Raw genomic sequence first — 25,219 nt, 5'->3', positions numbered from 1 at the left:
TTCAGCCAACTCCTTCACAGATGTTGTCTGCAGATGTCTCCAACAATCAATGCAACACGTGAAACATCACTCTTCAAACAGCAACGTTCTTGTAGAATGTTTTTCTCTGAGAACCACGACGTGTAAAGTGCACACGATATGCAGCCACGAAAACTTCCAAGCGAAGAATGAAAAACAAAATCGTCAACTTCTCTTCAAAATGATTGTTTCCCTTATATGTAATTCAACTCACCTCACAAGGAAATCCACAAGATAATGAAATCAAGAGTTTATAGAACCAATATTTTTTTAAATCAATAATTCCATATCAACAAAATCTTTATCATAAATATAATATCTAGAAAGGTAAAACCCAATATTCCACATAATCTTATCAATAAGAAAATTTAATTTAAGGTAGAAATTTTTTATAGGATATCTTGAAATTCAAGATTATTTTTCCTTTCAAAACCGAACAAGTTTTTCAAGCTCAACCAATTATGATGATTGAATAAGGACTATCCTCCGGTTCAAATCCAAATATCTTCATGGTTAAGGACATTCCAAGTGTTGTTCTTTCTCCAAAAATGAACATCTCTGAAGACCACATTTTGGACAATATTACTACTAGTCTGGCTTCCATCACCTCTAGTCTCACCAATCTACGAAGAAGTCATTCAACACTGAAAACTCTCTAGATAGCTTTCAAGACAAACAACTAACATAAGTGGCACACCTGTCCAAGGAGGTTATTGGTGTTTTTAGCTATCTGGAAAAACTGAAAAAATAATCAAATTTCTACCACTCAGACTCTCTATGGACAAATTTCTACCTCCAATCATGAGCTAGCAATTAAGGTAGAAAAAGTTCATGAAGATCTCTCCTCCAAAATTGATACAATGTCTACTTAACTAAGTTCAGTTATTGAAATTTTGAAGACCTCTAGTGTTGACAAAAAGGGGGAAGTATCAGAGAGGGGAATTGAGTTAGAAGAAAGAACATAGCAAAGAACAGTTTTCCAAGAGATCAACTGAGTCAAACAAGCACTCGAGCAGTCATAGAGATTTTCATAGGAGATATTGTTATATTATCAGCTTATCTACAATTGTTGTATATCAGGATCATTTAAGATTTATAATTCATATTTTATCAAACACAAAAAAAAGAAAAATTGTTTTATCAATTAAGTTTTGGTGATTTAACAAACTGAGCCAGATTAAACTAACAATGAGCTAAACTAAATATGAGCTAAATTGATAATTTTATAAGAAAAATCTGTTTGAAGCTTAACTGATATCTAGGTTTACCGGACTGATAGCTGAAGACTAACTGCTATAAAAGATAATTGAGTAAATGAAAAAACATTCTTTGAAAAATTAGTTAGACTACTCAGAGTTACAAAACTAAATTATTAGATAAAATTTTCAGTATCAACACTACCTACACTATACGAATTGTTAGAAGAGGAAGTGACGTAAAAAAGAAGGGATTAACAACTATCATATTTGGAACTGATATAATATTTGATTTTATTGATCATTGAATCCAAGTCTATAAATAGAAGAATTGTAAATTAGTTAGGCTCTCCGGAATCATTGCATAAGTTCAAAAAATCAAACTTTTAATAAGACAAACTGCTTTAAAGACTTTTTAGTATGCTTAAGTATTATATCTAATCATTGAGGATCAATTGGTGCTTAATATTTTTCGTTTAGAAATACTTGTAAATTGATAGTTAATGTATTGTTCAGTTTTGTTTAAGTAAATAAGCTAAATTAAGAGTTTCAATTAGGCGAATATAAAGGCTTTCTAAATCGGGTTGTTACAAAAATTGTAATCTACAAAATTTTCTAGTGAACATCATTCTCTCAAGGAAAGAAAGGTGATGTAAGAGTTATTCAAATCTTCGAACATCCAAAAACATCTTTATGTTATTTACATTTCAGTCAGTCTACTCCTGATAACCCAACTCTTTTTCTTACTTAGCCATTTTGAGTATTCAATCTGTCAATTTAGTTTCCTTACTCACATAATTTATCTGATTAACAAACTGACATTGACTTGTCGATAATCACTAAATTCAAAGTTTCTATTCCAACCGAATTTTGGACAAACTAGTTTGATTATTTATTCAATGTCTTTCTAACCAATCACTCGATCCTAAAATTAATGATAATGAATATTCAAATTGGTCATGAAGATCAACATACAGAATTTGCTGGATTGGTCACATGGCAATCTATAAAGCTTTTGACTAATTTTGAAAAGCTATAAAAGCACGTAAAGTTGCAACTATATATAAATTACATATTCAGTACAACTTACCTATAAAATTATCAATTTTTTTTGGTAATTTTAGTCAATTTGGTGATGTGGCGTTGATGTAACACCTATGTGTCACTAGTTTATACAGTGACTCGTCAGCACTCTCAATGAAAAAGACAAAAATTTCCAAATTTTGAAATATTTATGACTAAAATTGAAATTTGATATAATAGAAGACCAAATTCGCAAGAAATTAAATATATTGTATCAAATTAATTCTCCCTGTAATGAAATACTCAAAATAATTTTATTTTAACTAAAAAAATTAGTATAAGTTGTATATCACTCATACTCCGAGCACATGACCTGCATGTGCGTAGTATATGTTATAGCATATAAATTCACATATATTTTTATTATAAAATATTTAATGATTTATATTAAATAAATCTTTAATAACTCGAAATAAAATATGTATTTAAATTTTGGGTAGTTATTTTGTGCTGGTTTTTATTTTATTTCTATTATTTTAAATTTTCCATGAAATGTAAAGGAAGACAATGTTGGAATTATGAAAATAATTTCACCAAAAAATGGTTATTAATAGGAATTCTTGCTTCATTAATGGCGCGTGTGTCTCTATAGTGTGTGTGTGTGTGTGTGTGTGTGTGTGTGTGTGTGTGTGTGTGTGTGTGTGTGTGTGTGTGTGTGTGTGTGTATATATATATATATATATAAAACTGCTAATTAAAATTTTTTCAATAAAAAAAAAACTATAAACCACTTGTTAAAATATAAAATATGAATTATGCATGAATTTGTACGGAAGTATGTTAATTTGAGAGGGGAGAATAAAAACACAAACCCTCTTATTGTACATTTGCTACCATTTACTACTGGAAATGATAAGATTCAATATTCATGCATGGTTCACCATCTTATTCGATTTCTACAATAATTGGAGATAAAATAATTATGTTATTTATATCTTTCAATTCATTCTTTCATATTACAAATCTTTATTATCTCATCACAACAATATTACTTGTGTTTGTAATAAATGCTTTTTGCTTTGTCATATACTTATAAAAAATATTTTTGTTTTTCGACCCTAAGAATTGAATTGTACACACAAACTTTCCAATTGTTAGGATCAGAATGTATCTAGAAAAGAGGTGAATAGACACTTAAAAATTTCTGAATTTAATCTTCATGGATGACCTCTATCGGTGTTAGCAGAAGAATTATGAATCTTGACCTTCAAAGTTCAGCGGCCAATTGATATGCAACGCAGAAGAAGCCTGCCTAGACTTTTTGAACAATTTAAATCAGTAGTGTACGAAAATGAGAGACAAGAGATTGTTTCTGGAAGTTCGAAGGATAAAACCTTCTATATATCTCCTTCTATTTCCAGAAGGTATAAGTAAAAAACTTTGGTATTACAATACTTGTAATCACCCACTTTAGTAGGACTTAACACTGTGTACTGAAACTCTTAGTACAACAACAAATTTCTTATAGAAGTCTGACTAGAAGTACTACTTTCGGATTACAGTAACCCACACTGAATATATGAAAATTGCAGTGAGTGTTTGAAAACACACAAATTGATCTCTAAAAAGATCTAATTTAACTTTGGACATGTGCTATTAGTATATCTTTTCAACAATGCTTCTGAGTGAATGAACGTTTATCATGTGTAAGTAAGTGTGTTGTTAAAGGATGTCCATGAGCTTTTATAGTTGATTTCAAAAGATAGATTTGAACGGCTATAAAGTCATAGTATATGAGCCATAATATTGTCGTATGTCATTAAATGATGTCCTGAAAAAAGAATGTAGCATTAAATGCTAGTTGTACAACTTCAAAGTATTTTCTTTAATTAGCGTATTGCACATCTTTTGAAATTCAGGTATGCTGGTTTGATTGTTTACTTAAATGTAGTAGAAAATTTGAATCTTAAATGACGATTTTAAATAGTAGGTAGTCTCAATTAATGATCAATTTACTGAATTCTTCGAGCTCCTGAATTTTACTGTTATTGAATCTTTCTGCAAATAAAATACTCATCGCCAAAGCTTTAAATGTTCCAACACCAATTATTGTATTCTTTTTTTTTTCTTTCGAAACATTGGTAATATATCGAAGAGATGTCAAATCTACTCAGTTTTAAAATATTAAAACTACTCAAATGACATATTCTAATATATTAATTCTTAGTATTAAATTGACAGTGATAAATTTTCACTTAAAGTAGAAAGTATTGTTTGTTATAAAGTTACAGCAACTAAAGTAAGCAAAGAATAAATAATAAAAATACAGAAAACTAATTTTATGTAGCATAAATATACACAAAAATTATCGTGAAATCATCTCGCAGATCAATTTTGTGAGACAAATCTTCGACATGATCTAATTCATGAAAAAATATAATATTTTAAGCTAAAAATATTTTTTTTAATTGAAATATGGATCGGATTAATCCGTTCAACAAAAATAAATCTGTAAGACCGTTTCTAAGACCTACTCATAAATATGTGAGTTTCTACAGGTTCGAGTGCTGAATTCGAATAACTCTACTTTTCCTTGTATCAACAAAGTAAATAACTTTGCACAATATTGAATCTCTCTCTTTTTTTTTTTTATCAGAGCACGATACTTTTTTTAACCCTTGTGAAATAGATATCATGTAATATTTATAATTATTCATGATTAAAAAACTTAATTAAAAATCTTAGTTTTATTGTACAATGTAATTGAATAATATAAACGATGACTCGAATTCATAAATTTCAAGAGAGGAAAAAAAAAAAGGTATCCCATCTTCCCATAAAAAAATTCAACAATACAATTTTTTTTCATTTCCTTAAATATTGATAGGGTGCAAATGAAATGGATTTAACCATAGAAGCTGATTCTGTTTGGGCATAGGTCATTCTTCAATCAAGAACAAAAGTATCGATTAGACCATAAAGAGTATTACAAGATAACACACATTTGGTGAGGAAGCCAAAAACTAATCACCGAGATATCGAATGACTTCTGTCCGGGCCTTATCGATCAGCATACAGCGAGTCTCATCCCGAGTCAACTCCTTGGGCCTTACAGGAATGTTACACTGTAAAGGAACTCTGTTAGCAACATAATTTTCAAATGGGATTACAGTATCCTGCATATAGGGAATGACATCCAAAATGTAGCAGATCTTACCTCGGGTTTCAGGGAGCGATTGTCTGTCATCTGACTTGATGAAGCAAGATTTTTAGGCGGCTGTTTTTTACGAATTGGCTGAGATTTGCTAGTTTTGGATCTTTTCTGTTGAGCAGGAAGGCATAAGATGATGCCGGCATGTGTTTGATACAGACTATGAGGGGGCAAGACATTATGTAAATCAGCAGGCGCTGGAGTCGTCGGTGATTGAGATTGGCCTGGGGGATCACAATAAGTCATGGCATCCCTTGCACTAAAACAGAGGAAGAGAAGTCAGCAATGCCAATCTTATCTTTGCAAAAAATATGGTATAGATCACCAATAAACAAGATTGCCAACTTCTACAATTGAATAACTGTAAAATAATTCCGGAGAAAAACAGTCCCGCGATGTAGATTAATGATAATGAAAACTCAAATTGGTCATGAAGATCAACAGATGCAATCAGCCATTCGATGATTATTTTTTGCCTGTGGAAAAAGCAATGGAAAAAATACTATGTTTCTAGAAGTAACACAACTAAGAATACATTTTCATTAGGCGTTTAGATTTCAAGGTTTAGACGTTATATCATCAGAGAAAACAATATCTTTTGGAGAATGGAAAAAATTGTCAAAAGTTTCAGGTCATCAAACGGATTTCATCATTTGTTAGTGATATGCAGTAATTGAGTATAACCCACAAAGAAATAATGAATAAATGGGATATTTTTAAGCATGGCAGTACCATGAATCAGTCATGTTTGCAGAGGCGCCTGACTGATTGAGATTGATCTCGCTGCTGGTTCCAGGTGTCAGATAATATGGGCGATTCATAGTAGGATCAACTGTAAAACTGCCGGCCTTCGTAGGACTCCCTGGCTGCATAAGTTGGTAAAAGGGATCAAGGGAACTCTTGGAAGTCATTGCACGAAAAGCATGAAAAATGTCTACAGAACAATGTCAATCTTAAGATCCCTAAAAATATGATCACAAATGCGACAACCAATTAGCTTGATAGCCAGCTTCTAGAAAAGCGAAATAGATAAAAGGAATAATCACAAAAATATGGGGACAAAGAATCATGACCTAAGATATGCGACGAAAGACATGAAAGAAAGACTTATGTTTCAAAAAGTAACATAACGACAAATGCGATGCACCCTAGCTATATGGGATTTCATTTCCTTTTATGTCTTTGAAATTTATGATTTAATTCATCATGTAAGTTCATCTCCAGCAAATGACATTCAATGAATCGTACGGAAACATCACCACAGCATTTATAATAAGGCAACAACAATAAACCAACCAACGGAAAACTAAATTAGCGAAATATTTAAGCTCCAAGCCAGGCCACGTCAGGTTACAAAAAAATTACCCAACTTTTGAAATCTGCAAACAGAACTGGCGCGAAAATCCTAACCAGATCTAATTCTCATCAATTGCTAAATCTAAGAAAAACAGAAACTTTCATCAACATTTTATCAAATCAAATCAATCAAAAAAAGGACAGTCTAATACAAGAATACATGAAAATCCAGATTTGTGAACACACTTTTTTAACAGAGTTTTGTTCCCGGAAGCCCAAAACTACAGTCACCTACTTTTGCACCTTCGAAAGCCAAAAAGAAAGGAAAAGGTTCATGACTACTAGTCAATGCTTCAGATCATCAAATGTATCTTAATATCAGTGAATAACACATAATAATTGGGGAGAACCCACAAAAAAAACCAATAATTAAGAATAAACCCCATGAGTGTTTCAAACAAAAACAATACAAAAAAAGATTAAATCAACCTGTAGAGTTATTCAAAATGACACTTGAGTGAAAGAGACCAAAAGAATAATAAAAGCTTGCTCAAAACTCAAATGAGAAACACCCTATGTAATGATATGAAGGAACCTTATACAGAAAAGATAGGCATATATATAATACACATAAAAATCAGCAAATGAATGGACTCAACCAAAACCCTAGATTCCCAGAATAAGTTGACATACATTCAATTATATCCATAAAAGGTTGAATGTAGTTATTTATAGATTTAAATAGTGGTCAAACAATGAAGATGTGCACATAGAAAATAACAGAAATACATACAAAATTGCCTCTTTCCATTGTTGCTTTTAGCACACAGATAGATAGAGTTGCAGAGAAGTGGAGAACAAGAACTGATTTTTTTTTTGTTTTCTGGAAATCGAAGGGCAACAAAATGTTCAATTCTGGGAAGAGATACATAAACTGACAGAGGGATCTGAATAAAGGGACTGGAAAATTTGGAAGCCCTGGTTATTTAGTTAGAATTGCAACCATGGTTAGCTATGGCTTTCAATGAATTTGGACACATATAACTGGACAATTTCATTAAATGTTTGGCTCCTAATTACAGATTTGATGCATTAGATTTTTTCATAAGATTACAAGAACATTTAAATTTTGTGAACCTTGATTGAGTTAGGGAAATAATGTTACAATTATGCTTCTTTTATAATTGTTCAAATGTATTTAGGGTTAGAAAATTTGAAAAAGTGACAGAAGGGATCAGACAAGGAAAGAGCGGAAAATTTTGGCTTTATCTTAAGTCTTACTGAAAAATGGGGTTAGTCATACTTTTCTCTGAATTCGGACACATATAACTGGATAGTTGCATATTAAAGCTGCTTCGTTTTCTGCTAAATACAGATTGGATTGCACTAGGATTTATAATAAATAAGATTACGAGAACACATAGGATTTTGTGAACCTTGATTGAGTCTAGGAAACAATGTTACAGTTATTGTTGCTTTATTGTTTAAATCTGTTTAATCATGGTTTGAAAAAATAAATCCACATTAGATTGAATATTATTAATTAAAATTCAAAGTTGACATTTACAATTAGCTCCCCAAAAATATAGACAATTTCTTTTTGTCAATGTGCATGCAGATTTGTTTGATCTACTTATTTCTGTGCTTGACATGCTTCAAGATTGACAAATTCTTAGCAACAAAGTTGATAGAATCTATAACTCTGCAAAATCAGCACTTTGTCAAAGGGTATACTGTATAGAAAGGAGTGGACCAAGGATTTTGAGCAAAGGGAGGGCGAGCCAGTAAGATGGGGACAAATCAAAAGAACCAGGGAGGCAAAACATGATTTTTAGAAAATTTACATGTAAAAATTATGTTTCCATGTGCTTAGGAGATGGCATATGAACTTTCATTAATTAAGTAAAAAAAGAGTTCTCCAGTCATCTGAAATTTAGCAGCAGGGTCAACTACGATAATATACAAATCAATTAAAAAGCACCATCTTTCAAATTGAATGAATGAGCCCTATCATAGCTTGGAGGAAGAGTTCTTTTGGTCAGCTTGAGAACACAATGAAGAGGAACCAACCTATAAGTTATTCCACCTTATAAACTATTAAAGTTATCGAAAAATCAACAATCAAGTTTATCGTATTTAATACCATTTCTGATAAGACAAATTATCATGATCTCTGTCTTTCTAGGACATAAATCCATTACCTTTACAAACTCTTTTCTATTAATCATTTTTAATATTTTTCTTACATTTAATAATTTTTCATCTCCTTATTTTTCATGTTTCTTTCTTCTTTCCGCTTAATTTCATCATAAGTTTCTGACAAGAATGAAACTGTGGAACAACAATGGCTATTCCCATTTCGTCCGTTATTGAGGCATTCGGTGAACCATGAGCTCTATGAGCAGAAATCCAACATCGAAATTCGTTCCAGAAAGCATAGAGTGAAAGAAATTAACTTGCATTTAGCACATTCCAATTTGAAACTAAATTGTGTTATAGCGGCGAAAAATACAAACTGTCTTTTACACCTGACATCAACCGGAGAAGGCAAAAATGGCAGAGCTTATTCAGGAATCGATTCTAACATAGACAGTAAACACACTGAATAATGCAAAAAAAGATAAAATTCGACGGAAAATATTCAACATATACTAAACACGTATTATAAAATACCCCCGTCCATCGACATTGTCATGAAGACCGGTGCCGCCACGGCCACCGGTGTAAGTAACACCTTCCGTCGCATTCAATCACACTGACTTCCGCCACATCGCCAGATGCGGCGGAGACCGGCGTGGGGCTTCCCGGCGGATTGTATTCCATCTATTTTTTACTCAGTAGAAGGAAGCGGAGAGTGGTGTGAAGGTAGCCTTGACTCCAGGATTTTTAGATTGAATGTACAATCTGTGTAGAACAAGTACAATTTCAATTATTTAAAAATGGAACGTAATTTTAAACAATTATAATTATACTTTCAAATATAATATTTTTTTGGAAATAAAAAAAATTTAAAAATTCAATCCAATATTTATAAAATAATTTATTCTGCTAGTATTATGGTCTAACTCCTGTATTTAAACCCTGGAGGCTGCTCAACATATAGTTCTTGTTTGCAGTAGTACTTTCAAGAATGTTATTTTCGCATACATTTGATAAACCCTGGAGTTCTTAAAAGCAACAAACACAAGGAGTATTCAACTAGCTTCTAACTTGGCTATTGATACGAATGTTTCATCAAAATTTATTCATTCTTCTTGTCTAAAAAAATGTGCTATATTTCTTTATTTCTAATTACAATTCCATCCTCATTTAATTTGTTACTAAAAACCCATTAGGTACCAATAACATATCAGTTATTAGGTGTATAAACTAAATACCAGACATTATTCCATTTAAATCGATTAAATTCTTATTGCATAGTCTCTGTTCAACTTGAATCAGTAGGTGCTTCGTCGATTTTCTTTGGTTCTAATTGATATATAAAAACAGAATGCAAATATTCATTATTCATTTGGTTTATGGTTTTGAGTGTTGCTAAAAGATTATTGATTACTAGTGAAGAAATATGAGTTTTGCTCCATTTTTAACCTCGTGCGAAGAGGATATTGACCTATGCTGAATCAAGATTTTCTTGTGTTTGAGTGACTTCAACATCTTTGTGGATAGGTTGATCAGTAGTATGATGATCTAGTTCTCTAGAAGTCTCTGCTACTGATTGCATCTCAGGTAAATCGGGTTTTGGAGTCTGATTTGATCTTTTAGGTGCATCATCCTCAATATCTCCTTCTAACTAGACATTTTCCATTCTAATACTCAAATCAAATCATTTATGTTAGATTGTTCAGAGATATCATAGGAATAATCAAATACAACATGCACTGATTCTTCAATATTTAGGGTTCAATTATTGAAAACTCTAAAAGTTTTACTGACTGATGAATAGCCACAAAATATACCAGTATTAGATTTCGAGTCAAAGGTAGTTAAGTGATTCTTACCATTGTTGTGAATAAAACATTTGAATCCGAAAACATGTAGGTAAGATAGATTTGGTTTGCTCTTGTTTCATATTTCATATGGTGTCTTTCCGGATTTCTTGTTACTCATGGTTCAATTATGAGTGTAGCATGCGGTGTTGATTGTTTTTGTCAAAAATCTTTGTGACATCCCTGAGTCAGCAAGCAGGGTTCGTGCTTCTTCTTTCAAAGTTATATTCCTTCGTTCAACAACTTCATTTTGTTGAGGGGTTCAGGCTGCTGAATACTCATGTTGAATACCTTGTTATGATATATAAGCTTCAAGTGTTTGTCATTAAATTATGTACCGCGATAACTTCTGATCTTGACTGCTGAAACTGATTTTTCATTTTGCACGCGATTAAGAAACTTGATCAATTACGAACATGTAACATCTTTTCCGCTCAAAAATATAACCCATGTGAATTTAGAAAAATCATCAATGATAACTAGGGTATATCTCATTTCTCTTAAATTCATTATTGGTATAAGTCTGAATAAATCCATATGCAAGAGTTCTAGAAATCTAATAGTCAATTTACTTCCTTTATTTTTTAAAATAGATTTTTTTTCTTAACTAGTTGGCATGCTTAACAGACATGGTTCTTAACAAAATCAATGTTAGGTAATGTAAGGCCTTATAATTAATTATCTGGTAATTTGACATAATTAGAATAATTATTGAGTAGTAAGTTAAAATAATTATTTATGTCAAATAAATTCAAGAAGTGTGTTAAAAATATGTATTTTAGAATATCGGAGAATTTAACGATATAAAATACATATAGAGTTTAAATAACACACGAGAGCAAAATAAATTAAGACCGGAATTATTAAATGCATACAATACACACATACCTCATTCAAAAAGAGAAAAAGAAAACAAGAGAAGAAAGAGGAAACCCCATTCCCGTCACTTGAGGAGCAGCTACGGTAAAGTCGCTATATCTCCTCCGTCCGACATCGAAATCTCGATCGGTTTGAGGGGTTGTCTTTCTTATATCAGTTCCTTAGTTTTGAGCCATAAAACATGAATTTTGAGAGAGGAAACGAGCAGATTGAAGCTCCATTTCGTGAGCCCTGTTTCTGTGTAGTATTTTGGTGAGTTCAGTTCTTGTGCTTCTGAAATTCGAAGTTTTGTGTACAGTGTGTTAAGCATCTCGACTTGTGGTTCAAATAAAACTTGTAGCTCTGTTTGTTACTTTCTATAGCCGCTAGAATCATCGAATTTAAATAAGAAACGAATTTGATATGATTTTTCTACCAAAATGTGTCAAATTAAATTCTGTGTTGGAGCTGTGTTCAATAGCTACTGTAATTTGAGTTTTTGACATTTTTACGCTCGGATTCTGGACTTGTGATTCAAATAAGAGTTGTAGAGTTATGTGTTTTCTGCGTAATGATATTAGAGTCGTTCAGTAAGAATTGATAAAGTTATGGTGGTTTTTCGGAAACTGCTCATTAGGAGAATTCTGTCCGAAAATCTGTTGAGTGGCAGTGTGTTCTTGATAATTCTGGGATTAATCTGCTTAGATTTGGAAGATGGTTTCTTCTAGAAAAAGTTAGATATTTGAGTTATATTTCATTTTCAATTGGTGGATATTGATTTGAGTTAATATTGAGCAATATACGAATTTTATGCTCTTTTGTGCCAAATCGGACATTGATATGGAATGTAGTTTTCATGATCGGCTTATTGTGGTTTTGTTTAGGCCGAGAGAGTTGATATTGGATTTTCAAGTTGGTATAGGTATGTTACAGCTCGGTAACATACGACGGTAAAACATAAATTATGTTTAATTGTCATTCTGTGTTACATTGATCGTATTTATGACTTGTTGATTGTTGTAATTTGTTACATGCCTTTGTTGTGATATATGTTATTATTGTGACATATTATTGGCATTTAGCATATGACATACTGTTGTGACATTCATGTTGAGCCATATCGTTCTTGTTAGCCCATTGTTGATATCCGTTGTTATCTTGCACTGTTGTTTATCTCGGGATCATAGTGTGGCTAATAGGCCTATACACATGAAACCGTAGATGTGATTGAACAATTCCGTGGTTAGTGCAGCCTTTTGAGGTGAGCGTTGGAATTGTGTCATCTAGTTCGTTCTGTTGTGCCATCATGTTATATCGTATCAGTTGTATGGAGGCCGAGTCAGGGGTGTTATTCAGCACAGCTTGGCATACCTCGCATACTTGGCAGGGCGATTTAGTTGCATGACGATGTAGCTCCCCAGTGTTGTTGCTCGAGCATTATTCCAGTTGTTATCGTACCGTTTGTTGGCTCCTATTATCCCGATTATTCGTTGAGCCTTTCATGCATTGCATATTACATTTTATTATATGATTATGCATGATTTATGATTATTGTTGTTATTGTTGAACTGTTTTATACCAGAATTCTAACCTCAGTTGTTTTCTGGGGGGGCTGCTGTGGTTACTATTGGGCACCATGGTAGATCTCCCGAGTCGTCTTGCAACATCAGGCCGAGATTCCGCCAGAGGAGCTCGGGATTGAGGTTGGATTGCTTGGTTCTATTTAGTGGAGTCTCCCAGTTAGTCTATATGTATGTCTTGAGTTTGTTTCAGTTTTGTATTGTACTTTATTTTCCGGGGAGATACCCTGTGTATCTGTAGTGGTATTTGGTTGTTTTGTGATTTTCTGAGTCGACTATGTGATTCTTATAATATGGTGAGTATTTGGTAAGTTTTAATTTCTGTTTAGTCCTGGCCAGTGCGGCTATAGGTTGTTTAACTTCGGTTTGCTTTAATGACTCTAGTTGGAGTATATTTTGATATAAACTGCTGCTTGAGTTTTCGGGATGTTCTACTTGCGGGGAGTTCATGCCGAAATTTTTCTAGGCCCTGAGGTCCGTTTTAAAGTATTTTAAACCTTTTCCGCTGCGGCTTTAAATCAAACCATTATTGTTTGATCATTAATTGTCATTAGAGTAAATGGGCCTCACATCTTGGTATCAGAGCGTAAACTGGGATACGCTCGAACTATACTCTAGGACACTTGAGTCTTGGCACTAAAATGGTTGTTGCGCCTGTGTATGCTACTTGACAACATGCTTATGTGATTATATGTTTTGTTTACTTCCATTCTAATTGTTTTGGTGTTTTATCGTATAGAATGGAGGGAGGTGGTATAATTCTCGTTAATGAGATTCCTCTAGCTCGAGGTCGTGGTCGAGGTCGTGGACGTGGTCGACCTCGTGTCCATGTTGTTGAGGTCGTGGTCGAGGTCGTGGACGTGGTCGAGGTCGTGGACGTGCTCGTTTCCACTCAATGCATCCACCTCAATTCAGTGGTTCGGAGGGAGCCGAGAAAGCAAAACTATGGATTTCTGAGATTGAAGAATTGTTCGATTTGAAAGAGTATCCTTCAGATAGTCGATTGAGATTAGATGTGCATCAGTTGAAAGATCGTGCCAAAATGTGATGGTCTATTACATTGATGACCTTAGATGCTCAGAGGATTATTCCATCGTGAGATATATTCAAACTGAAGTTTAAGGAAAGTAATTGTCCTCTATCATTTTTTAACTTCTAAGGCTTCAGAGTTTCATAACTTGAAGCAGGGCGATATGTCAGTTGCAAAGTATGCGGATACTTTTTATGCTATCCTAAGATATGCTCCTTATGTGGCTGCAAGTCAGGTTGCGGTGAACGATCATCTGCACCTTTTTGTTTCTACCGGTAAGCCACTGAATTATCTTGAAGCAGTGGAAATAGCAAAAAGGGCTGAAGCTAGTCTTAAGAGGAGTGGCAATCGAGTGACTACCCAACATCATCATTCGGGAAGGCAACAGTTCAATCAATCTGGTTCTGCATCTCTTCGTCCACGTGGGAAGCAGTTTAAGAATCCTGGTTCTAGTTCTTCGAGTTCATGGAATTCAAGGGATCGTGGTGGATATCGTTATATTGGACCTTACTGTGATCACTGTGGAGGCAAGCATTCTAGTAATCAGTGTGTTGGAGTTCAAAGGGTTTGTAATAACTGCGGTCGGCCATGTCATTTTGCTAGAGTCTGTCCTAGTAAAACGGGGAAATCAGCCCAGATAGGTAGTGGAGCTCGAAGTAATAGATTCCCAGCAGCGTCCGAGTCTTTCCACCAGCCTAGTTGCCCTTCACATCAGTCCAGAGGACAAGGTGGTCAACAGAATCAGTCATTTGTTCATGTATTTGCCTTGACTGAGGATAAGGCTCGGGCAGCTCCAGGTACTGTCATTACCGGTAACTGTACTGTATGTGGTTTTATAGCATGAGTGTTATTTGATATCGGAGCATCTCATTCCTTTGTTTCTTATGCATTCGTTGTTTCGCATGATCTTTACACCACTAGTATGAATTCCAATATATCTGTTGTTACTCCGATGGGCAAAATGATTATCACTGATAATGTGCTGTTCAATGCGGTTTTGTTTCACGATTAAAATGTTCTGTATCTGAATCTCATAGTCCTACCTATACATGACTTTGATTGTATCGTTGGTATGGATGTTTTGACTGCAAATCGTGCCACTGTTAACTGTTATCGAGGAATAGTTCGTTTCAGGCCTAGCTTTGCTCCTAAATGGAATTTCTATGGCCGTGGTTCTCAAGCCAAGATTCCTCTAGTTTCTGCCATTGAGATGAATTGATTGTTAGATTCTGGTCATGAAGGTTTTCTAGTTTATGCTGTTGATTTATCGCAAGATGAGCGACGGATTTATGATATTCCTGTAGTCTGTGAGTTTCCTGATGTGTTTCCAGAAGAGATTCCGGGTTTTCCACCATAACGAGAAGTTGAGTTCAGTATCGAATTAATGCCAGGAACTGAACCCATATCTCGAGCACCATATCGTTTAGCTACTGTTGAGCTAAAAGAGCTGAAAGAACAATTACAGGATTTGTTGAGTAAAGGTTATATGCGTCCGAGTTCTTCACCGTGGGGTGCACCGATTCTATTTGTCAAGAAGAAAGATGGAACGATGCGGATGTGTATTGATTATCGGCAACTGAATAAGTTTATTGTCAAGAATAAATATCCACTCCCTAGGATTGATGACTTATTTGATCAGTTGCAAGGTATTTCAGTGTATTCTAAAATTGATCTCCGTTCTGGGTACCATCAAGTGCGAGTTAGACAAGAAGATGTGCCGAAAACAGCTTTTCGCACGAGATACGGACACTTTGAATTTTTGGTTATGCCTTTTGGTTTGACCAATGCTCCTGTTGTGTTTATGGACTTGATGAATCGAGTATTTCATAAATATCTCGATCGTTTTGTGATTGTATTCATCGATGATATTCTTGTCTATTCCAATTCTGAAGAAGAGCATGTTAAACATTTGAGATTAATTCTTCGAATTCTTCAAGAGAAGCAGTTGTACGTCAAGCTATCCAAGTGTGAGTTTTGGTTAGATAGGGTTGTGTTTCTGGGCCATGTCATATCTCAACATGGTATTTCTGTCGATCCAAGTAAAGTGGAAGCAGTTCTGAACTGGGAGCACGTGGCTATGGATTTTGTCATGCATTTGCCACGTACTTCTCGTCATTTCGATGCCATTTGGGTGATTGTCGACAGATTATCTAAATCGGCACACTTTATTCCGTATGAGAGGACGTATTCGTACAAAAAGATGGCTCTTCTGTATATTGAAAATGTTGTGAGACTTCATGGAATTCCAGTTGCAATAGTATCAGATCATGACTCTAGATTCACATCAAAGTTTTGGACTAGTTTTCAAAAAGAAATGGGTACACGACTTGCGATGAGTACTGCTTACCATCCACAGACAGATGGTCAGACAGAGCGTACGATCCAGACACTCGAGGATCTGTTTCGAGCAGTGGTTATGGATTTCAAAGATAGTTGGCAAGAAGCTTTACCTCTAGTAGAATTTTCATATAACAACAGTTTCCATGTGACTATTGGTTGAAGCTTTGTATGGCAGACGATGTCGATCACCTCTTTGTTGGGATGAATTTGGTGAGAAGCAGTTGACTGGACCTGACATTGTTCAGGAAATGCATGATAAAGTCCAGTTGATTCGTCATAGAATGAAATCTGACCAAGATCGACAAGCTAGTTTTGCTAACAAACGTCGTCGACATCTAGAATTTCAAGTTGGAGTTTTTGTATTTCTGAGAATCTCTCCGTTTAGAGGTGTTGTTCGTTTTGGCATGAGAGGTAAGTTGTCACTTCGTTTCGTTGGTCCCTACGAGATTGTTGAGCGTATTGGGACTTGCGCTTATCGTTTGGATTTGCCCAGTCCTTGTCTAGCATCCACTATGTTTTCCATGTTTCTATGTTGCGTAAGTATGAGGCCGATCCATCTCATGTGATTCAGCCTGATGAGGTTGAACTTGATCCTTCTCTATCGTATACTGAGTATCTTGTTTGTATCTTGGATCGTAAAGATAAAGCTTTACGCAATAAAGTTATACCACTTGTACATGTTCAGTATTCGAGGCATGGTGTAGAAGAATCAACGTGGGAAACAGAAGAGAATATGAGAGCATCTTATTCATAAATGTTTGATTCTTAGAAATGTATTGTTGGTTTCGTATCGTGTGTAAGATGTATGTGTATAAACTGAAATTTCGAGGACGAAATTTGTTTTAAGGGGTGGAGAAGTGTAAGGCCTTGTAATTATTTGTCTGGTAATTTGGCATAAATAGAATAATTATTGAGTTGTAAATTAAAATAATTATTTATGTCAAATAAATTCAAGAAGTGTGTTAAAAATATGTATTTTAGAATATCGGAGAATTTAACGATATAAAATACATATAGGGTCCGCTTGGTTTGTAGGATGTGATAATTGAATGATTAATAATTTGATTGATAAATGTTTGATATGATAAAATATTTAATTTAAGAGTTATGTAATATCATGTGTGGTGTGAAATTTAAGAGATAGATAAATTCATGATAAGTGTACTAAGGACCAAAATACCATTGATCTTAATCGTTGTTCGTCCTCAAACCTACGGCTTCTTCTCCCAAGAAAAAAAGCCAAACAATTTCTACTACACTGTAAGACGAGCTCCAATTTTTGGGTTTATTTTTTAAAAAAAAAAATTCTTAGCACAATACAAAGACACACCGAACAAGCGACCACATTAAAATAATCAGTTTGTACAATAAATTTGCAGAAGATAACGAAAACAGAAAACAATAGGTTGTTCATACATCTACGGCACAAGGTGTTATGCAACAGTTTCAACCTCGATAATTACACATAGCTTCGAAGCAGAAATTTATCGAGTTTTACCTTCGACAAAGCTTGAAATTACTTCAGATCTATGCTAGAAATAGGGATTTAGTTGTTACCTTTCGATTTCGAACTTCTTCAGCAGAGGTCAAAGGCACCACTCTTCGTAAGAATTTTGGACAATGACGTACAGAAGACCACTTGCAAGTTGGATATTTATTACAATCAGGGGTATTTTGGTGATTAAAATTTTTGGGGTAGCCGGATTGTTTCTATCAATCGCTGTTGCATGGATTTATTCTCCCACAAAAACAGTAAAATTGTCAAACAAATAGTCAATCTCATATCTAAAAATTAAAGCAAACAAAATATTATTAATCAATCCAACTTTTATACTATCTACCAAACTGGCCCATAGAGTTTAAATAACACAATAAATTCAGACCGGGAAAAATGGGCTTGGGTTACTATTTTGGTGATCAATTATTATTATTAAATGCATACAATACACGCATACCTCATTCAAAAAGAGAAAAAGAAAACGAGAGAAGAAAGAAGAGAAAATAAAGAGGAAACCCCATTCCCGTCACTTGAGGAGCAGCTACGGTAAAGTTACGATATCTCCTCCGTCCGGCGTCAAAATCTCGACCGGTTTGAGGGGTTGTCTTCCTTACATCAGTAACTTTGTTTTAAGCCATAAAACACAAATTTTGAGAGAGGAAATGAGCAGATCAAAGCGCCATTTCGTGAGCCCTGTTTCTGTGTAGTATTTTGGTGAGTTCAGTTCTTGTGCTTCTGAAATTCAAAGTTTTGTGTACTGTACTTTAAGAATCTCGACTTGTGGTTCAAATAAAACTTGTAGCACTGTTTGTTAGATTTCTATATCCGCTAGAATCATTGAATTTCAATAAGAAACGAATTTGAAATGATTTTTCTACCAAAATGTGTCAAATGATATTCTGTGTTGGAGCTGTGTTCAATAACTACTGTAATTCGAGTTTTTGACATTTTTGCGCTCGGATTCTGGACTTGGGATTCAAATAAGAGTTGTATATTTATGTGTTTTCTTTGTAATGATATAAGAGTCGTTAAATTTCAGTAAGAATGGAGCAAGTTATGGTGGTTTTTCAAAAACTGCTCATTAAGAGAATTCTGTCCGAAAATCTGTTGAGTGGAAAAAGTGTGTTCTTGATAATTCTGGGATTAATCTACTGATATTTGGAAGATGGTTTCTTCTAGAAAAAGTTAGATATTTGAGTTATATTTCATTTCCAATTGGTGGATATTGATTTGAGTTTATATTGAGAGATATACGAATTTTATGCTCTTTTGTGCCAAATCGGACATTGGTATGGAATGTAGTTTTCATGATCGGCTTATTGTGGTTTTGTTTAGGCCGAGAGTCTTGAAGTGAAGTTGATATTGGATTTTCAAGTTGGTATAGGTATGTTATAGCTTGGTAACATATGACGGTAAAACATAAATAATGTTTAATTGTCATTCTGTGTTACATTGATCGTGTTTATGGCTTGTTGACTGTTGTAATTTGTTAAATGCCTTTGTTGTGATATATGCTATTATTGTGACATATTATTGGCATTTAGCATATGACATACTGTTGTGACATTCATGTTGAGCCATATCGTTCTTGTTAGCGCATTGTTGATATCAGTTGTTATCTGACACTGTTGTTTATCTCGGGATCATAGTGCGGCTGATAGGCCTATACACATGAGCTCGTAGATATGATTGAACAATTCTGTGGTTAGTGCAGCCTTTTGAGGTGAGCGCTGGGATTGTGTCATCTAGTTCGTTCTGTTGTGCCATCCTGTTATATCGTATCAGTTGTATGGAGGCCGAGTCAGGGGTGTTATTCAGCACAGCTTGGCATACCACGCATACTTGGCAGGGCGGTTTAGTTGCATGACGATGTAGCTCTCCTGTGTTGTTGCTCGAGCATTATTTCAGTTGTTATCGTACCGTTTGTTGGCTCCTGTAACCCGATTATTCGTTGAGCCTTTCATGCATTGCATATTACATTTTATTATATGATTATGCATGATTTATGATTATTGTTGTTATTTTTGAACTGTTTAATACAAGAATCCAAACCTCAGTTGTTTTCTGGGGGGCTGCTGTGGTTGCTATTGGGAACCATGGTAGATCTCCATAGTCGTTTTGCAGCATCAGGCTGAGGTTCCGCCAGTGGAGCTCGGGATTGAGGTTGGATTGCTTGGTTCTGTTTAGTGGAGTCTCCCAGTTAGTTTATATGTATGCCTTGAGTTTGTTTCAGTTTTGTATTGTACTTTATTTTTCGGGGAGATGCCCCGTGTATCTGTAGTGGTATTTGGTTGTTTTGTGATTTTCTGAGTCGACTATGTGATTCTTATGATCTGATTAGTATTTGGTAGGTTTTAATTTCTGTTTAGTCCTGGCCAGTGCGGCTATAAGTTGTTTAACTTCGGTTTTGTTTTAATGACTCTAGTTGGAGTATATTTTGATATAAACTGCTGCTTGAGTTTTAGGGATGTCCTACTTGCGGTGATGTCATGCCGAAATTTTTCAAAGCTCTGAGGTCCGTTTTAAAGTATTTTAAATCTTTTTCCGCTGCGACTTTAAATCAAAACCATTATTGTTTAATAATTAATTGTCATTAGAGTAAATGGGTCTCACAGATAATCAATAAACCATATTTAATTTACGTTGATTTTTAATTCATTTAAATTTTAAGTGATTCAGACGTTTGTGCCATGACATTATTTATCAACAAAGGAAGCAACAAAGCAAGTTGATTTATCTGGTTGGTAGAATTCCCATTTAATTTTATATGCATTCCCATTTCTAATACCTTATAACAGAATATTCGAATCTGCGTCCTTAATCGTGCATGTGTGCTTATGAAATTCTATTGAGTAGCCATTATCACATAGCTGATTAATACTAATTATGTTATAACACAAATTCTTAACCAAGAACACATTATTAATAGTAATATTTATGTGGATAATCTTACCCTTATCCATGTTCCTTAAAATTGGTCCACTTCACTAGATGACTTCTGAGAGTAGATTTGTTTGACCAGTCATATGTATTGAGTATTCACCATCCAAGTACCAGATTGAACTTCTGATATCAGTAGAGTGCTCTTTTTCCTGCAAGCACAAAATTAAGTGACTGATACCCTATTTATTTGGGTCCAAATTTTATTAGCCCCTTTGGAACGCACATATGTAAAATCCTGAAGGATTTTGTACCTTGAGTAACCTCAGAGTTGTGTGCAACAAAAGATCTATGCGGATTCTAAATAAAATTAAATTTATTATGCTATCTTCCCATGTTGTTCTTATCTATTGCCATGTATCTCTTATGAACAAGTTTGAAATTATAATATCGGTAGTGTTTAGCCTTCATTAAGGTCCACGCTACTGAAGTTGATCTGTTACCTGATCCATTATGCCAGTAGATTTTCCTCAGGCTAAACATAACCAAATCGAAAGTGCTTACCTTTGTTAATCTGATTCACATGTTTTTCAACTTGAACATTAGGTTCATCATGTTCATAATAAATTTGATAAAGTGAATACATTTCTCTTAGCACATGTTCAATTGTGGTTGAGTACTGATTTGATAAGTGCTTTCATAACTACTGAATTAGAGGCCAAATTTGTCTCCGGATTGCTTCTGTAATTCTTGCGCATCCTATAAAGAAACTGAAGACTTATTTCATACATTTACCAGTAGAGGCAGCTTCTGATTTTCAATCAGTAGTGCCTGGTAATCGGCATTTACTCGCTCTATCTCAGTTTTCAACTTAATCACTTCAGCTTTGCCATCATTACAACTGTCCTCTTGCGAACAAGTGTACTAATTGATCTGATCAATTAAGCTTTTGTTTTCAGTTTTAACTCCCCGAATGATTGAGATAGATTCGAGTACTCTACAACCATATCATGCAGTGCTTTAACAAAATCATCACGTGTAAATTCATCAAAGATAAAGTAAAATACCTCTATATCAGAAGTTTACTGATCAGCATCGGTAATTAGACACTGAACACCTTCAGTATCGCTATCACTTGATTGTCTTTCCAAGTCAGAAGACTCGGAACTGGAGTCTCCCCACTTTCTTTTACTTTCCTCAGAAATCATTGCTTTGCGATCCTTCCTTGACTTCTTGTAATTGTGTTTATGTCCTTTTTTCTTATAAACATCCTTCTCGGAATTAGGACAATCATCAATAAGTAACCAGTTGATAGGCTAATAATAGTTTGAAATTTTATTGTCATATCTCTCATTGTTACCATTACCAACGTGCTTAATTGACACATTTTTGTGTGATTTTATTGTAGGAGGAAGTTTTCTGTTCATGCTATAAATCTGGGCTAAAAAAGTGATTTTATATCACAATTAAAGTTTCTGATATGATCTTAGTAGAAAACTTAAACAGAAAAATTTAGAAGTGGTTTTTGTATAAGACGTGATCACGCATTATGATTACTCTTCGGCTGCCTAGTGAGAGTTAAGGAATATTCATATCAAGGAATAAATAGAAGATAGAGTTTTTTCTATAACAAAACTCTATATTTTTAGTGGATATTTCCTAATATCTTTTATTTTTTAATGATTAGGTTTAAATTTAGATAGTTGGGCTTTTATACTTTTTGGACCCAAAAATAAGAATACTTCCTTTTCTTTTCCTACACTATTCACGTATCAGCAAGAGGCGGCAGAAAAAAGATTTTCTCTCCAATCACCACAACTCACGTGAAGAGGAAAGAAAAGGGCGCATGGTTTCTTCTCAATTTTTCTCCACGATTCTAGTACTTTCCCTATCTTTATTTATTTATTTTTATGGAGATTGTAAATCGAGCCATGCTTAGCTAATTTTTTAGTTTGGTTTAAGGGTTGTTTTTACTGTTTAATTTATCACTGTGATATATTCGTTCTTAGATTTAATATTCTTGTTATTTCAAGTATTTGTGGATTTATGATTTAATTATATGAATATTGTATATCGTTTAATCTGACAATTTAATTCAATATAGGATTTTCTATTGCTAACCATGAATTCAGTGATCCATAATTGTCATGAATGATTGGTACGTGAGTAGCATAGATTAAATGTGTTGTGCTATCATAATATATTTAATCTAAATAAATCAACATTACTGAATTTAGCAATTGCAGCTATCAATTTAAACCTAATCACTAAAAAAATAAAAGATATTAGGAAATATCTACGAAGAATATAGAGTTTTGTTATGGAAAAAACTCTATCTTCTATTTATTCCTTGATATGAATATTCCTCAACTCTCACTTGGCAGCCGAAGACTAGTCATAAGGCGTGATCACGCCATATCCAAAAACCACTTCTGAATTTTTCTGTTCAAGTCTTCCACTAAGATCATATCGGCAATTTTAATTGTGATATAAAATCACCTTTTTTAGCCCAGATTTATCGCATGAACAGAAAACTTCCTCCTACAATAAAATCACACAAAAATATGTCAATTAAGCACGTTGGTAGTGGTAACAATGAGAGATGACAATAAAATTGCAAACTATTATAAGCCTATCAAATCTCCCACACCTAAACCATGCTTTTGTCCTCAAGCATAAAAGAATTCAACTCATTATTTCAACACATTATCCTCTTTCTGCTTCCTTTGCTTGTTTATAGAATTTTTCATGCTTAAAAACATTTTGATTATTGAGCATCTGACATACCAACATCATGAACAATCGTTTCCATCAGAATGTATAGAAATTAAAATGCATAGGGTCCAAACACTCCTCACAGGATTCGCTCATTTCACTCGTATGTGTCTACGTATGTATCAAGGAGCTCTCATGTCAAAACACTGAAAATTATTATCATAAGCTTGCAAATATATCACATCCTCTACCAAATGAATGAATTAAAATGCACAAACAAGGGCTGTAAATGGGTTGTACCGTGGCTAGAAGTCAGGTAGGAAAGAAGTACAACGGTTTATAGAATTGAAGAACACATACATACTTTCCACATAAACAATTGCATCCAGCTAACAATAACATTTTCAATCTCATTAGAACATCCAAAAGCATTTTTTTTCCTTTTTCGTTGCTCTTATTTTCCTTCTCACTCCTTTTTTTTTCATTTTTTTTGCATAAGAAGTTTTTGAAACAACGACTTCGAGCATGAATTACTCGATCTTAACAATTTGCACTTTTTTGGCTCAAAGCGATGCTAAATACTAAAAGTTTGTATGATTCTCCAATTGAAGGTTCAATTAGAGGAATAACCAACAAAAAAGATTTATCATGGCTTGTAATGTGGTTATTTTCCAAATAATAGGCTAATGCTCGAACTTGGCTCACTAGGAGTAAATGAATCAGGATAGGCTCAAAAGAACGGCACTGATGATGCGAAAGAAAAAGGTTTGAACCTAATGCCTTTTACTTTGTTTATGCCTCTGATCCATCACAAGGTGTCAACAAAGACATGTATAACAATGCAAGTTCTAGAAAAAACAACAATGCATGACCAACACACAATCAAATAAAATGGAGCATGAAATAATGTTTGCTCATAGGCTCAAAGCTCACCAAAGAAAACGGTATGTGTGCTAGACCTCATACACTTATAATTTAAACACATCATCCAGATCAACTATCTATAAATGTAGCAGTAAGAATGCAAAATCAGTTGCATACAAAGAAAACATCGGTTTTTTTAGACTCGCATCAGAGGCTTTCAAGATTCAAATGAGAGATATAACGAATAAACACTAAATACTTTATGGATCAAACAAATTCACTCTACCATGTTTTTTTTTTGGTTTTTTTTTTGTTATTTTTTTTGTTTTGTTTTTTCAATTAAACATGCAAAAAAAATGAGAAAAATAGAAATTGAAACGAGAAATAAGACTATATACCCCATCCCACACCTATATGTGGCAGTGTCCCCAATGACACAAAAAGTAGATGCACAATACAGACAGTTAAAGAAAACAAGGGATGTTAGAGAACTCCTCTAAAAATTGTTGGGCATCGTAGAGCAAGGCTTCCTATTGTTGTGGCGGGGGGAATGGTGGGTCGAAACCCATGTGTTTGTAAAACGCCAACTGGTTTTGTTCCATACGGTGCAAACGCTGTGTGGTCTCATTAAGCTCCACGTCAAAACGTCGGCGAGGAGGTGTGGACGAAGTGGGTGGAGGCTCACGTGAATCCAAAGGCTCCGACGAGTCATCTGAATCATTGT

The 25,219-nt window shown here is 34.2% G+C and overlaps 1 protein-coding gene across 5 annotated transcripts in view; it reads right to left on the bottom strand.

The window, feature by feature from the left end:
• Positions 1-5,141: 5,141 nt before the first annotated feature.
• Positions 5,142-25,219, bottom strand: part of LOC140991560 (uncharacterized) — a 28,102-nt gene continuing 8,024 nt past the window's right edge. Inside the window, exons 2-4 of one of the 5 annotated variants that reach the window (XM_073461578.1) lie at positions 6,181-6,314; positions 5,455-5,701; positions 5,142-5,362 (exon numbers count right to left, since the gene is read on the bottom strand). In XM_073461578.1, coding sequence (XP_073317679.1) covers positions 5,261-5,362; positions 5,455-5,701; positions 6,181-6,314 — 483 coding nt within the window. In that variant the 3' untranslated portion in view covers positions 5,142-5,260. Of the gene's footprint in view, positions 5,376-5,454; positions 5,708-6,180; positions 6,315-25,219 lie in introns of all 5 variants that reach the window. The other 4 variants (XM_073461580.1, XM_073461575.1, XM_073461577.1 and 1 more) reach the window with 4 other exon arrangements.

Source organism: Primulina huaijiensis, chromosome 13 (assembly GCF_012295235.1).
Source record: "Primulina huaijiensis isolate GDHJ02 chromosome 13, ASM1229523v2, whole genome shotgun sequence".
Taxonomy (NCBI): domain Eukaryota; kingdom Viridiplantae; phylum Streptophyta; class Magnoliopsida; order Lamiales; family Gesneriaceae; genus Primulina; species Primulina huaijiensis.
The sequence above is the reverse complement of the archived record's forward strand: the minus strand, read 5'-3'. Positions and strand labels throughout refer to the sequence as shown.